At 40.0% G+C, this 15,961-nt stretch overlaps 1 protein-coding gene across 1 annotated transcript in view; it reads left to right on the plus strand.

Moving 5' to 3' along the window:
* Positions 1-15,961, plus strand: part of tusc3 (tumor suppressor candidate 3) — a 199,285-nt gene that overhangs the window by 170,908 nt on the left and 12,416 nt on the right. Inside the window, exon 8 of the mRNA XM_062033676.1 lies at positions 966-1,040. Within this exon, the coding sequence (XP_061889660.1) occupies positions 966-1,040 (75 nt within the window). The remainder of the gene's footprint in view (positions 1-965; positions 1,041-15,961) is intronic.

The following is a 15,961-nucleotide window of genomic DNA, read 5'->3' on the forward strand; positions in this document are numbered from 1 at the left end:
TCAAAGATTGTAATACATCTATTTAAAAGAAGACACTCTGTCGTTTCCTTTAACTTGGACTCACACATCTATACCTTTGGCCATTAAAAGCCATTTATTTCCAGGAGTTATCTCACCTTCTGAGTAGCCTCTGATTTACTAATGGTTTCTAATGTTGTAAAAATGTGTAGAATAACGATTACATTTGAACATTTATGTCAACAAAGATTTGCTTCACCCTGCGACACATAGTCATTTCGATAGTAGGCTATTATAGCTAATATATATATTATTATGAGACTTATACACGGCTTTTCATTTTTTGCGGCTCCACACCGATTTGTTTTTTGTATTTTTGCTCCAATACGGCTCAACATTTTGGGTTGCAGGCCCCTGTTGTAACTTATTACATTACGAAGTCAGGACCTGGGGGTGGACCACTCCTTGTGCATCAGTCGGTGATGTTTTGGCGCCCTGACTTGTCTACATGTGAGAGGATCCCTTGATGTGTTATTAACCATATCCACTCGGCATCCATTGCATCGGTGACCTAGGTGGGTGGGTCCCCACATATGCGGTCTCTTCCAGGGCTTCTGGTTCCCATTGGGTTGAGTTTTTTTTCTTGCCCTATTTTGAGATCTGAGCCAAGGATGTCGTTGTGGCTTATGCAGCCCTTTGGGACATTTGTGATTAAGGGCTTTTTAAGTAGGCTTTGATTGATTGATTGATTGAAGGTAAGATGAGTCACAGCGTAATCATTCCCTTTTCAGTCTTTCTGGAGAAAAAACACTTGCATCATACTATTTTCAGGGTATGGTTTCAACTACAATTGCCATTAATGTGTGTGCGGTTGGTACTTTTCAACAGGAATGTGCCTTTTGACCCATACTCTTGTGCGACAATGTTGCGACACTTAGAATGTTTGCACTGGTTCCTCTTGGGTTAAACTATAGGAGTGTATAGTTTCCTTGACAACCATTCTCCAGATGCTGCAATCACCATGGGAATGGTGCTACTGAACGAAGCTGCTACCTCCAAGGGAGATGTCGGCAAGAGGCGAAGTAAGTAGAGAACTTAAGTATTCAGCTTACACTTATTTTGTTTTTCATCTTTATTTACACCACATCTACACATTCAGATGAGATATGAAGTAAATGAGTAATAAGTAAAACAAGGAGTAAGATGTAAAGTATGCCCCATGCTGTGGATGCTTATATTTCTCATCACTCATTTTCAAATGTGGGTAGGACCATTAGCTGCGGAAGCTAGCTCTCCAATCAGGTAAATAGACTCAATAATTCCACAGTGTAGTTTTGGTGAATTTACAAAACTGATACAAAAAGAATGCCATTGTAAGTTAATGATACTAACAAAGACATTTGTAAACATGTTAGCATTAGAGATGTCCAATAATATCGGCAGTCCGATATTATCGGCCGATAAATGCTTTAAAATGTAATATCGGAAATTATCGGTATCGGTTTCAAAAAGTAAAATGGATGACTTTATAAAACGCCGCTGTGTACACGGACGCAGGGAGAAGTACAGAGTGCCAATAAACCTTGAAAGCACTGCCTTTGCGTGCCGGCCCAATCACATAATATCTATGGCTTTTCACACACAAGTGAATGCAACCCATACTTGGTCAACAGCCATACAGGTCACACTGAGGATGACCGTATAAAAAACTTTAACATTGTTACAAATATGCGCCACACTGTGAACCCACACCAAACAAGAATGACAAACACATTTCGGGAGAACATCTGCACCGTAACACAACATAAACACAACAGAACAAATACCCAGAACCCCTTGCAGCACTAACTCTTCCGGGATGCTACAATATACACCCCCCACCCCAACCCCGCCCACCTCAACCTCCTCATGCTTTCTCAGGGAGAGCATGTCCCAAATTCCAAGCTGCTGTTTTGAGGCATGTTAAAAAAAATAATGCACTTGGTGACTTCAATAATAAATATGGCAGTGCCATGTTGGCATTTTTTTCCATAACTTGAGTTGATTTATTTTGGAAAACCTTGTTACATTGTTTAATGCATCCAGCGGGGCATCACAACAAAATTAGGCATTATAATGTGTTAATTCCACGACTGTAATTAAGAGTTGGACAATATCGGAATATCGGATATCGGCAAAAAAGCCATTATCGGACATCTGTAGTTGGCATATTCGCTAATGCTACTGACGCTACCTTGATTACACGATGATAGCACGTACAAATGTGCATAAAACACTCCTACAGACATCACACATTGGACGGTTGAGTAAGTATAAATTGTTTGTTGTATTATAAAACTTACAAACGTTGCTTTGAGTGAGGAATCCATACCAGCAGAAACACTATAGACGAATAATATACGTCTGGCGCCAAACAGGAAGTATATTGTCAACCCGCAGCACCTGCAGTGAGCGAACTCGTCCAAAAGATGGTGCCGTAGCACAAACAACAACACACCTTTTCTGTGTCTTTGTCGGCGTAATATGAAAATTATGTTAAATTCAAAACATTATTGCCACTAGCGAAGAAAAATCCCGAAATGAGCCGCACCGTTTCATAAGCCGCAGGGTATGAAGCGTTGGAGAAATGTATAATCCGGAAAATATGGTAACAACCTATTTTCCATTAAAACTTACTCCAGTAATCATTCGATTAATGAAGCGCTTAGAATGAGACATTGGCGCAGACGGAAGCCGAGAGAGTGATGAGAAAGTGAATCAAAGCTGCAAAATGTGGAACTTAAACCCATGCTATTTTGACACAAATGGATTACTTACCCAAAATCAACAGGAAACTTCCCCGGCCAACATCAAACAATCGAGTGAGTCACACTTTAATATCTATCATGTAATAACACGCAGCACGTCGTCATGCGTGTTATTACAACTACAGTACATACGCTGTCTGGCTCGCTGCGCACAAACAAAACAAAACATCTCGGCTCATACTTTACAGATACTGTTGTTCATGTTTTTCAGTCAGTACAGATTGTTGTCCTATCGCACCGTTGTGCATTACAAACTCAAACGCGTTTTGTGCTGACGTAGATGTGTTAGTCCAGGGGTCGGCAACCCACGGCTCAGCTGCATACTTGACGACCCCCCCGATTTTTCCAGGAGACTTCCGAATTTCAGTGCCTCTCCCGAAAATCTCCCGGGGTAACCAATCTCCGATTTTCACCAGGACAACAATAGTGAGGGCGTGCCCCTGACTTTAGCATCCTTTACAACCTGTCGTCGCGTCAGCTTTTTTCACCATACTATCACATGTTGTATGGGGTTTTAGCCTACACACGTAAGTGACTGCAACTCATACTTGGTCAACAGCCATACAGGTTACACTGAGAGTGGCGATTTAAACAACTTTAACACTCTTACTAATATGCGCCACAATGTGAACCCACACCAAACAAGAATGACAAACACATTTTGGGAGAACATCCGCACCGTTACACAACATAAACACAACAGAACAAATACCCAGAATACCATGCATCCCCAACTCTTCCGGGCTACATTATACACCCCCGATACCACCAATCCCCGCCCCCCCAACCTCGCCCACCTCAACCCCGCCCACCTCAACCGACGCACGGAGGGGCGGGGGTGTATAATGTAGCCCGGAAGGGTTAGGGATGCATGGGATTCTGGGTATTTGTTCTGTTGTGTTTATGTTGTGTTACAGTGTGGATGTTCTCCCAAAATGTGTTTGTCATTCTTGTTTGGTGTGGGTTCACATTGTGGCGCATATTAGTAAGAGTGTTAAAGTTGTTTATACGGCCATCCTCAGTGTAACCTGTATGGCTGTTGATCAAGTATGCCTTGCAGTCACTTATGTGAGCAGGCAGAGGCCGCGTACAACATGTAGCCGGGCTGGCACGCTTTTAGTACAGGCTGTAGAGGGCGCTAATGGCAGTGCCATTACGGCACGCCCCTTATTAGTGTTGTTTGGGTGAAAATCAGAAGAAATTTGAGAGGATAGTAGCCCTGAATTACGGGAATCTCCCGGAAAAATCGGGAAGGTTGGCAAGTATGACGCTGGCAAGCGCCATTCATATAAAACTCGCGGGCCGCACTAACATTAAAATTCCATATTAAGGTGCGGGCCGCAAAATAATGTATCACAGGCCGCGTGTCTGAGACCCCTTGTTTATACATAGCACAAAGCAAAATAAAACTTTGTATGCAGTGTTATTTCATTTTAAATTTCAAAAGAGTTTTGTGGCTCCCATTGTTTTCTTTAATTTGTGAAACGTGTCAAAATGGCTCTTTGAGTGGTAAAGGTTGCCGACCCCTGTGTTAGTCCATCCATCCATCCATCCATTTTCTACCGCTTGTTCCTTTTGGGGTTGCGGGGGGTGCTGGAGCCTATCTCAGCTGCATTCGGGCGGAAGGCACGGTACACCCTGGACAAGTCGCCACCTCATCACAGGGCCAACACAGATAGACAGACAACATTCACACTCACATTCACACACAGGGGACCAATTTAGTGTTGCCAATCAACCTATCCCCAGGTGCATGTCTTTGGAGGCGGGAGGAAGCCGGAGTACCCGGCGGGAACCCACGCAGTCACGGGGAGAACATGCAAACTCCATACAGAAAGATTCCGAGGATCGAACCCAGGACCTTCGTATTGTGAGGCACACGCACTAACCCCTTACCCACCGATGTGTTAGTACTCTAGAAAAAGAGTTCCTCATTGTTTGCTCTTACAAAACCAATGTCGCTACAGTTAAGTTATTATACACTAACCCCTGTACCACCGTGCTGCCCTCGATGTGTTAGTACGCTAGAAAAAGGGTTCCTCATTGTTTGCTCTTACAAAACCAATGTAGCTACAGTTAAGTTTTTATACAGGTCACGGAACGTAAATAAAGTATTGTTGACGTTTTTTTTTATTGCAATTTTAAAGTGATTTAGTGGTCGAATTGATTGCTCCCATTAGCTGCATTGCTAGCCACCAAAAACGAGGCCATTTTTTAATGTTAGAAAGAGAGAAAAAAAACCAAAAACGTTTGTCTTCTTGTTTGTTATAATGATTGTGAATGATAGGCAAAATTCCAAAAGAAGTGCAGTTCCCCTATAAAAAGTGAGTAACCTGCACATCACTGACACTACCAAAAGCATGATATAATATATTTCACAAATGACAAACGTTCCCCAAAGGTAAGTTTGTGCTCACTATGAATGCCAACATTCTTTGTCCACCTTTGTTCGCTGTACCAAACAACCATCAGTAAAGGACTTTATTCAGCCATTTTTCACTACAGGCCACACAGCTTATTTGTTTGGCCCAAACGCATTGAAGTGATTTTCCAACATGAGAGGCAACATGAAGGGAAACAAATGAACCATTTGGCTCAAATTCTTAGTACCATTTAAGGAGAAAACATGGCACTCCAGGGTAATTTCTTCAAGTATGTGTGAAGGTGGTGGCATACTAGTTGAATACTTAGCATAATAGATGGTAGCTATGATGTCCCGAGAGATCCAACAATAGCACATTTCCAAAGTGGATCATTCTACCTCCAATTAAGAGATTAAAAATGTTTCCATAATTAAAATGTCCATGAAATATTAAAACATGTGGTGTCACGGCCCTGTATTGTTAGTTGCAATTACATAGTTACAAAAGAGTGCATGTTCTTTCTGGAAGTACAGACTGTAGACGACATTGAAGCACATCTCGTACATCATTTATGCAGCAACAAACAATATATTGCTGCTGACTCAACTTGTCATACAAATGGCTCAGTATATTAATCAGGGTTCGTATGGGCGCTTAAAAACCTTGAAAATGCTTGGATTTTAATGTTGTGTTTTCAAGGTTTGAAAAATGCTTGAATTTTGGGTGAAGTGCTTGTAAATTCTTGGAAATGTTCATCATATTTCTCGGCAGTCCGACTCAATAGGCAAATTATTAAATGGGAAAAAATAAAATATGTTTCCTTAAAAATGAAAGCTACACGCTTGGTCTTACATGCATCGGTCCATCATACCGGGAGGTTGTCGTTTTAATGAACATTGGATGGAAATTATTAGTCCATTATTGGACTTGTTTGTACTGTGAAAGTTATGTAATTTATAATTTGTAACCTTTTTCACAACTTAGAGCTGAGTTAAAGGCCTACTGAAACCCACTACTACCGACCACGCAGTCTGATAGTTTATATATCAATGATGACATCTTAACATTGCAACACATGCCAATACGGCCGGGCTAGCTTATAAAGTGCAATTTTAAATTTCCTGCTAAACTTCCGGTTGAAAACGTCTTTGGATGATGACGTATGCGCGTGACGTCAATGGTTGAAGCGGAATTATTGGGACACATTGTATCCCAATACAAACAGCTCTGTTTTCACCGCAAAATTCCACAGTATTCTGGACATCTGTGTTGGTGAATCTTTTGCAATTTGTTTAATGAACAATGAAGACTGCAAAGAAGAAAGTTGTAGGTGGGATCGGTGTATTAGCGGCAGACTACAGCAACACAACCAGGAAGACTTTGACTCGGACAGCAGACGCGGTAGCCGACACTAGCCACCGACCGCACGGATGATCGTGGTGAAGTCCTTCGTCCTTCCGTCGATCGCTGGAACGCAGGTGAGCACGGGTGTTGATGAGCAGATGAGGGCTGGCTGGCGTAGGTGGAGCGCTAATGTTTTTATCATAGCTCTGTAAGGTCCCGTTATACTAAGTTAGCTTCAATGGCGTCGTTAGCAACAGCATTGTTAAGCTTCGCCAGGCTGGAAAGCATTAACCGTGTACTTACATGTCCCTGGTTTAATAGTATTGTTTATCTTCTGTCTATCCTTCCAGTCAGGGATTTATTTATTTTGTTTCTATCTGCAGTTAAGCACGATGCTATCACGTTAGCTCCGTAGCTAAAGTGTTTCGTCGATGTATTGTCGTGGAGATAAAAGTCACTGTGAATGTCCATTTCGCGTTCTCGACTCTCATTTTCAAGAGGATATAGTATCCGAGGTGGTTTAAAATACAAATCCGTGATCCACAATAGAAAAAGGAGAGAGTGTGGAATCCAATGAGCGAGCTTGTACCTAAGTTACGGTCAGAGCGAAAAAAGATATGTCTTGCACTGCATTCTAGTCCTTAACTCTAACGTTCCTCATCCACAAATCTTTCATCCTCGCTCAAATTAATGGGGTAATCGTCGCTTTCTCGGTCCGAATCGTTCTAGCTGCATTGAAAACAATAGGGAAATATGAGGAGGTTATCAACTGACTACGTCACGCTACTTCCGGTAGGGGCAAGGCTTTTTTTAATCAGATACCAAAAGTTGCGATCTTTATCGTCGTTGTTCTCTATTAAATCCTTTCAGCAAAAATATGGCAATAACCCGAGTTGATCAAGTATGACACATAGTATGGATCTGCTATCCCCGTTTAAATAAAAAAAATTCATTTCAGTAGGCCTATAATATGAATGATTTTGTAGTTTTTACACAACATGGTTGTATGCATTTCTTGCTCTATTATTTTTGTTGTCTACTTAACTTGTCTGGCTACCTCAGTGAAAGCAGAAAAAGTTAACATTTGTCTTTTTTTTACTTTGTTATCATAGCCACAGTTATAAGGCTAGATATGCTTAATGAAAGGTGACTGAGGTGGTGTGAAACAAACAAAATATGTTCCTTTAATTTATTATCCTTATATTAATGTAATACAGTTTTGTTAATACATGAGTAAAATTGAAATTTTGAGGGTGCGTGTATTTATATCACATTTTGCAGTTTACAAGCACAAATACGGTGTGAATCAATCCGCGCTGTTCATTGTCATTGAGTGTTTGTACAAACCCCGTTTCCATATGAGTTGGGAAATTGTGTTAGATGTAAATATAAACGGAATACAATGATTTGCAAGTCCTTTTCAACCCATATTCAATTGAATGCACTACAAAGACAACATATTTGATGTTCAAACTCATAAACTTTTTTTTTTTTTTGCAAATAATAATTAACTTAGAATGTCATGGCTGCAGCACGTGCCAAAGTTGTTGGGAAAGGGCATGTTCACCACTGTGTTACATGGCCTTTCCTTTTAACAACACTCAGTAAACGTTTGGGAACTGAGGAGACACATTTTTTAAGCTTCTCAGGTGGAATTATTTCCCATTCTTGCTTGACGTACAGCTTAAGTTGTTCAACAGTCCGGGGGTCTCCGTTGTGGTATTTTAGGCTTCATAATGTGCCACACATTTTCAATGTGAGACAGGTCTGGACTACAGGCAGGCCAGTCTAGTACCCGCACTCTTTTACTATGAAGCCACGTTGATGTAACACGTGGCTTGGCATTGTCTTGCTGAAATAAGCAGGGGCGTCCATGGTAACGTTGCTTGGATGGCAACATATGTTGCTCCAAAACCTGTATGTACCTTTCAGCATTAATGGCGCCTTCACAGATGTGTAAGTTACTCATGTCTTGGGCACCAATACACCCCCATACCATCACAGATGCTGGCTTTTCAACTTTGCGCCTATAACAATCCAGATGGTTCTTTTCCTCTTTGGTCCGGAGGAAACGACGTCCACAGTTTCCAAAAACAAATTGAAATGTGGACTCGTCAGACCACAGAACACTTTTCCGCTTTGTATCAGTCCATCTTAGATGAGTTCAGGCCCAGCAAAGCCGACGGCGTTTCTGGGTGTTGTTGATCAACGGTTTTCGCCTTGCATAGGAGAGTTTTAACTTGTACTTACAGATGTAGCGACCAACTGTAGTTACTGACAGTGGGTTTCTGAAGTGTTCCTGAGCCCATGTGGTGATATCCATTACACACTGATGTCGCTTGTTGATGCAGTACAGCCTGAGGGATCGAAGGTCACGGGCTTAGCTGCTTACGTGCAGTGATTTCTCCAGATTCTCTGAACCCTTTGATGATATTACGGACCGTAGATGGTGAAATCCCTAAATTCCTTGCAATAGCTGGTTGAGAAAGGTTTTTCTTAAACTGTTCAACAATTTGCTCTCGCATTTGTTGACAAAGTGGTGACCCTCGCCCCATCCTTGTTTGTGAATGACTGAGCATTTCATGGAATCTACTTTTATACCCAATCATGGCACCCACCTGTTCCCAATTTGCCTGTTCACCTGTGGGATGTTCCAAATAAGTGTTTGATGAGCATTCCTCAACTTTATCCGTATTTATTGCCACCTTTCCCAACTTCTTTGTCACGTGTTGCTGGCATCAAATTCTAAAGTTAATGATTATTTGCAAAAAAAAAAAAATGTTTATCAGTTTGAACATCAAATATGTTGTCTTTGTAGCATATTCAACTGAATATGGGTTGAAAATGATTTGCAAATCATTGTATTCCGTTTATATTTACATCCAACACAATTTCCCAACTCATATGGAAACAGTAAAAAGAACAATACATGTGAAAAACTACACAACTGGAGACACGTTTGCAAACACCAATGACATTGAATAGTCTACAGCAGGGGTCACCAACCTTTCTGAAACCAAGAGCTACTTCTTGGGTAGTGATTAATGCGAAGGGCTACCAGTTTGATACACACTTAGATAAATTGCCAGAAATAGCCAATTTGCTCAATTTACCTTTAACTCTATGTTATTATTAACAATTAATGATATTTACACTTAATTGAACGGTTTAAAAGAGGAGAAAACACGAAAAAAATGACAATTAAATTTTGAAACATAGTTTATCTTCAATTTCGACTCTTTAAAATTCAAAATTCAACCGAAAAAATGAAGAGAAAAACTAGCTAATACGAATCTTTTTGAAAAAATTAAAAAAATAATTTATGGAACATCATTAGTAATTTTTCCTGATTAAGATTACTTTTAGAATTTTGATGACATATTTTGAATAGGTTAAAATCCAATCTACACTTTGTTAGAATATATAACAAATTGGACCAAGCTATATTTCTAACAAAGACAAATCATTATTTCTTCTAGATTTTCCAGAACAAAAATTTTAAAAGAAATTCAAAAGACTTTGAAATAAGATTTAAATTTGATTCTACAGATTTTCTAGATTTGCCAGAATATTTTTTTTGAATTTTAATCATAATAAGTTTAAAGAAATATTTCACAAATATTCTTTGTCGAAAAAACAGAAGCTAAAATGAAGAATTAAATTAAAATGTATTTATTATTCTTTACAATAAAAAAAAAAAAATTACTTGAACATTGATTTAAATTGTCAGGAAAGAAGAGGAAGGAATTTAAAAGGTAAAAAGGTATATGTGTTTAAAAATCCTAAAATCATTTTTAAGGTTGTATTTTTTCTCTAAAATTGTCTTTCTGAAAGTTATAAGAAGCAAAGTAAAAAAAAAATAATGAATTTATTTAAACAAGTGAAGACCAAGTCTTTAAAATATTTTCTTGGATATTCAAATTCTATTTGAGTTTTGTCTCTCTTAGAATTAAAAATGTCGGGCAAAGCGAGACCAGCTTGCTAGTAATTAAATACAATTTAAAAAATAGAGGCAGCTCACTGATAAGTGCTGCTATTTGAGCTATTTTTAGAACAGGCCAGCGGGCTACTCATCTGGTCCTTACGGGCTACCTGGTGCCCGCGGGCACCGCGTTGGTGACCCCTGGTCTACAGAAACACTGCTTCATTTGCTATGCCCCTGTCAGTTAATGATAACTGCCGGTTCAATGTTAGACTTAGGTTTTGGCAGATTTTCCGTATTTTTCCTACAGACAGCATTTGATGACCTCAAACAACAAAGATTGATTCAAACTGGTTTTCACCTTTTCAAGGGTACTGTAAAAACTGGAAATTTGATCTTGAAAGTCCTTAAAAACTGCTTGAATTTGGCCATGGAAAAGGTGTACGAACCCTGATTAATATATTTAATGAGATTTTTTTCCCCCATTCCATTATAATGTGATTAACCAAAGCCATTCAGCTAAAAGAGGGATTTAAAGCTTGAGTCATCACAAAACAACATGTTATTTGGCCAAATGTCATACATAATTTGGCATAATCACATTCCTTGTGTGTGTGTTCGTGAAAAGATACACCGTTTTTGATTGCATACGAAATTATTCATCCATTTCAACTTTATGTGAATAATACAGCCTTTTCTCTTTGCGATGACAAATACACCCCCGCTTGATGACAGTGATCGAGTGAAGAAGCTACGTTGATGGACACCTTTTGCGCTGACGCATCACAGTCCTCCAATATAGGCTACCAGACATTGAACAAGGCCCTGGAGTCACACAGATATAACGGTTGTGTTGAGGCGGAGATGGGCGACAGTGGAACAGGTTGGACGACCTGGTTGGGATTCCCTGTCATTTGGCAGGTGTGACAAGTTTTGATACACAATGACTTTTTAAATGAGGCCCAAAAAAAATATGTTTTGTGTTCTCCTTTATGCCTCGACTGATTATGATCACTCTGGTGTAGCAATCTGAAAGAAGGGTTTGCCAGCGTACTCTTCACTATGAGGTAGCCATTTTCTTTAATAGCCAGCCATCATGTAGCAGATATCCACCCTGCTGTCCTAAGCTCTTAGAACATCAAACCGTTTCATCAAAGATGAATCAGCTCTCTGTTCACTTGTCAGATATACGCGAGAGACGATGGATCTGGTGTGTTCACCTCTTCATCAATTTGAGTCTGTTCAAGTCATGTTTCAGGTTCTAAATGGGCTATAGACCTTGTTGCAGTTCAAATAATGTATCAAGTTCTAAATGGGCTATAGACTTTGTCACTGCACACAAACCAGATAATTTACTAAAATGACAGTGGAGGTTTTACCCCGATTGTCATTTTGCCAACTACCAATCCACAATGCAAACCCCATTTATAAACCGGCATGGGCACGGCAGATAATCCCACACAATTCATGTGTGTATCATTTCCATTGTCAGTAGCATCAGATGTATCTTTTAAAATGTTAACTGGTATGGGGACATTACTATCTACAAGAAACACATAGGCATCCGACACAAAATGTGTCCTAGAATTTGGTAGACATTTGTTCACTACCTGTAATGGTAGCAACACAGGCATCCGGCTTTACAATTCCATTGCCACCCTTAGCATTTCTTGGATAACCAACTTGTAATATACAAAACCCAAAACCAGTGAATTTGGCACGTTGTGTAAATGGTAAATAAAAACAGGAATACAATGATTTGCAAATCCTTTTCAACTTATATTCAATTGAATAAACTGCAAAGACAAGATATTTAATGTTCGAACTGAGAAACATATTTTTTTTTTGCAAATAATAATTAACTTACAATTTAATGGCAGCAACACATTGGAAAAAAGTTGGCATTCTTGCTTGATGTGCAGCTTAAGTTGCTCACTCATGTCGTATTTTAGGCTTCATAATGTGCCACACATTTTCAATGGGAGACAGGTCTGGACTACTGGCAGGCCAGTTTAGTACCCGCACTCTTTTACTACGGAGCCACGCTGTTGTAACACGTGCAGAATGTGGCTTGGCATTGTCTTGCTGAAATAAGCAGGGGCGTCCATGAAAAAGACGTTGCTTGGATGACAACATATGTTGCTCCAAAACCTGTATGTGCCTTTCAGCATTAATGGTGCCTTCACAGATGTGTAAGTTACCCATGCCTTGGGCACTAATACACCCCCATACCATCACAGATGCTGGCTTTTGAATTATGTGCCTATAACAGTTCGGATGGTTCTTTTCCTCTTTGTTTCAGAAGACACAACGTCCACAGTTTCCAAAAACAATTTGAAATGTGGACTCATCAGACCACAGAACACTTTTCCACTTCGTATCAGTCCATCTTAGATGAGCTCGGGCCCAGCGAAGCCTGCAGCGTTTCTGGGTGTTGCTGATAAATGGCTTTTGCTTTGCGTAGTAGAGTTTTAACTTGTACTTACGGATGTAGCGACCAACTGTAGTTACTGACAGTGGTTTTCTGAAGTGTTCCTGAGCCCATGTGGTGATATCCTTTACACACTGATGTCACACTCATGCAGTACCGCCTGAGGGATCGAAAGTCACGGGCATTCAATGTTGGTTTTCGGCCTTGCCGCTTACGTGTAGTGATTTCTCCAGATTCTCTGAACCGTTTGGTGATATCACGAACAATAGATGGTGAAATCCCTAATTGTTTTGTGATAGCTGGTTGAGAAATGTTGTTCTTAAACTGTTGGGCAATTTGCTCACGTATTTGTTCACAAAGTGGTGACCCTCGCCCCATCCTTGTTTGTGAATGACTGAGCATTTCATGGAAGCTGCTTTTATACCCAATCATGACACCCACCTGTTCCCAATTAGCCTGTTCACCTGTGGGATGTTCCAAATAAGTGTTTGATGAGCATTCCTCAACTTTCTCAGTCTTTTTTGCCACTTGTGCCAGCTTTTTTGAAACATGTTGCAGGCATCAAATTCCAACTGAGCTAATATTTGCAAAAAATAATGTTTACCAGTTTGAACGTTAAGTATCCTGTCTTTGCAGTCTATTCAATTAAATATAAGTTGAAAAGGATTTGTAAATCATTGTATTCAGTTTTTATTTACGATTTACACAACGTGCCAACTTCATTGGTTTTGGATTTTGCACATTAAGTATCTACAGCCTTTGGTTAATACTTTATTGATGCAGTGTTGCCAGCAAATACACCCTAAAATCTCTTGGAAAATCACAAGCTTGGCACACATATCTTTGAGCAGTCTTTTGCAGCATCTCTGGAGTGCCATCCTGTTTGCTTGGAAGCTATGGTGCAGCCATCTTTAGATATTTCACTTGTATACAGGACTGTCTCAGAACATTAGAATATTGTGATAAAGTTCTTTATTTTCTGTAATGCAATTAAAAAAACAAAAATGTCATACCTTCCGGATTCATTACACATCAACTGAAATATTGCAAGCCTTGTATTATTTTAATATTGCTGATTATGGCATACAGCTTAAGAAAACTCAAAAATCATATCTAAAAAAATTAGAATATTTCCTCAGACCAAGTAAAAAGAAAGGATTTATAACAGCAAAACAAAATCAAGCATTTGAAAATGTCAATTAATGCACTCAGTACTTGGTTGGGAATCATTTTGCACGGATTACTGCCATCAGTGCGGCGTGGCATGGAGGCAATCAGCCTGTGGCATTGCTGAGGTGTTATGGATGCCCAGGATGCATCAATAGCGGCCTTTAGCTCATTTGCATTATTGGGTCTGGTGTCTTTCAGCTTCTTCTTCACAATACCCCACAAATTCTCTATGGGGTTCAGGTCAGGGGAGTTGGCAGGCCAATCGAGGACAGTAATGCCATGGTCAGTACACCAGTTACTGGTGGTTTTAGCATTGTGGGCAGGTGCCAGATCATGCTGTAACATGAAATCATCATCTCCTTAGAGCTTTTCAACAGATGGAAGCATGTAGTGCTCTAAAATCTCTTGGTGCACAGCTTCATTGACTCTGGACTTGATGAAACACAGTGGACCAACACCAGCAGCTGACATGGCTCCCCAAACCACTGCTAACTGTGGGAACTTCACACTGGATTGCAAGCAACTTGGATTTTGCTCCTCTCCAGCCTTCCTCCAGACTCTAGGCCCTTGACTTCCAAATGAATTACAAAACTTGCTTTCGTCTGAAAACAGGACTCTGGACCACTCTGCAACTGTCCAGTGCTTCTTTTCTAGCCCAAGTCAGACGCTTCTAGAGATTTTAGAGCACTACATGCTTCCATCTGTTGAAAAGCTCTATGGAGATGATGATTTCATTTTACAGCATGATCTGGCACCTGCCCACAGTGCCAAAACCACCAGTAACTGGTGTAATGACCATGGCATTACTGTCCTCGATTGGCCTGCCAACTCCCCTGACCTGAACCCCATAGAGAATTTGTGGGGTATTGTGAAGAAGAAGCTGAAAGACACCAGACCCAATAATGCAAATGAGCTAAAGGCAGCTATTGAAGCATCCTGGGCATCCATAACACCTCAGCAATGCCACAAGCTGATTGCCTCCATGCCAAGCCCCATTTATGCAGTAATCTGTGCAAAAGGATTCCCAACCAAGTACTGAGTGCATTAATTGACATTTTCAAATGTTTGATTTTTTTTTGCTGTTATAAATCTTTTTTTTTTTACTTTGTCTGAGGAAATATTCTAATTTTTTGAGATAGGATTTTTGAGTTTTCTTAAGCTGTATGCCATAATCAGCAATATTAAAATAATATAAGGCTTGCAATATTTCAGTTTAATGAATCCAGAATGTATGACATTTTTGTTTTTTTAATTGCATTACAGAAAATAAAGAACTTTATCTCAATATTCTAATTTTCTGAGACAGTCCTGTAAGTACGTTTCACAGAGGCAGTCAGAGTTGTCTTTAAGCCACTGCTTTGATATCTTGATTGTGCACTTTGGATCATTGTTCTGCTGAAAGGTGGAACTGTCACCGAAAAGTCAAGAGTACTTGACTTTGAGAGTTCTTAGTCTGAACAAAAACATTCAGTATGTGTACATGACATTGTAGATGTTTTACTTACAAGTCAAGGATGTTACATCCCTCTACGCTCGTAACAATAGGTAAATCTATACCAGAGGTCGGCAACCTTTACCACTCAAAGAGCCATTTTGGCAAGTTTCACAAATTAAAGAAATTAATGGGAGCCACAAAAAAAAATTTTAAATTTAAAATGAAAAACACTGCATACAAAGCTTAAATGCTTTGTGCTATGTTAACCAGGGGTCTCCAACACACGCACCGGCACGCACTTTAATGTGGAAATTTGATGTTAGTGCGGCCCGCGAGTTTTGAATGAATGGCGCTTGATAGCGTCATACTTGCCAACCCTCTCATTTTTTCCGGGAGGCTCCCGAATATCAGGGCGTGATGGCACTGCTTTTGGCGCCCTCTACAGCCTGCCCAAACAGTGTACCTGCTCGACCACATGTAGAATGCAGTTTCAGCTTGCTCGCATAAGTGACAGCAAGGCGTACTAGCTCA

The sequence above is a fragment of the Entelurus aequoreus genome, linkage group LG22, assembly GCF_033978785.1.
Source record: "Entelurus aequoreus isolate RoL-2023_Sb linkage group LG22, RoL_Eaeq_v1.1, whole genome shotgun sequence".
Classification (NCBI taxonomy): domain Eukaryota; kingdom Metazoa; phylum Chordata; class Actinopteri; order Syngnathiformes; family Syngnathidae; genus Entelurus; species Entelurus aequoreus.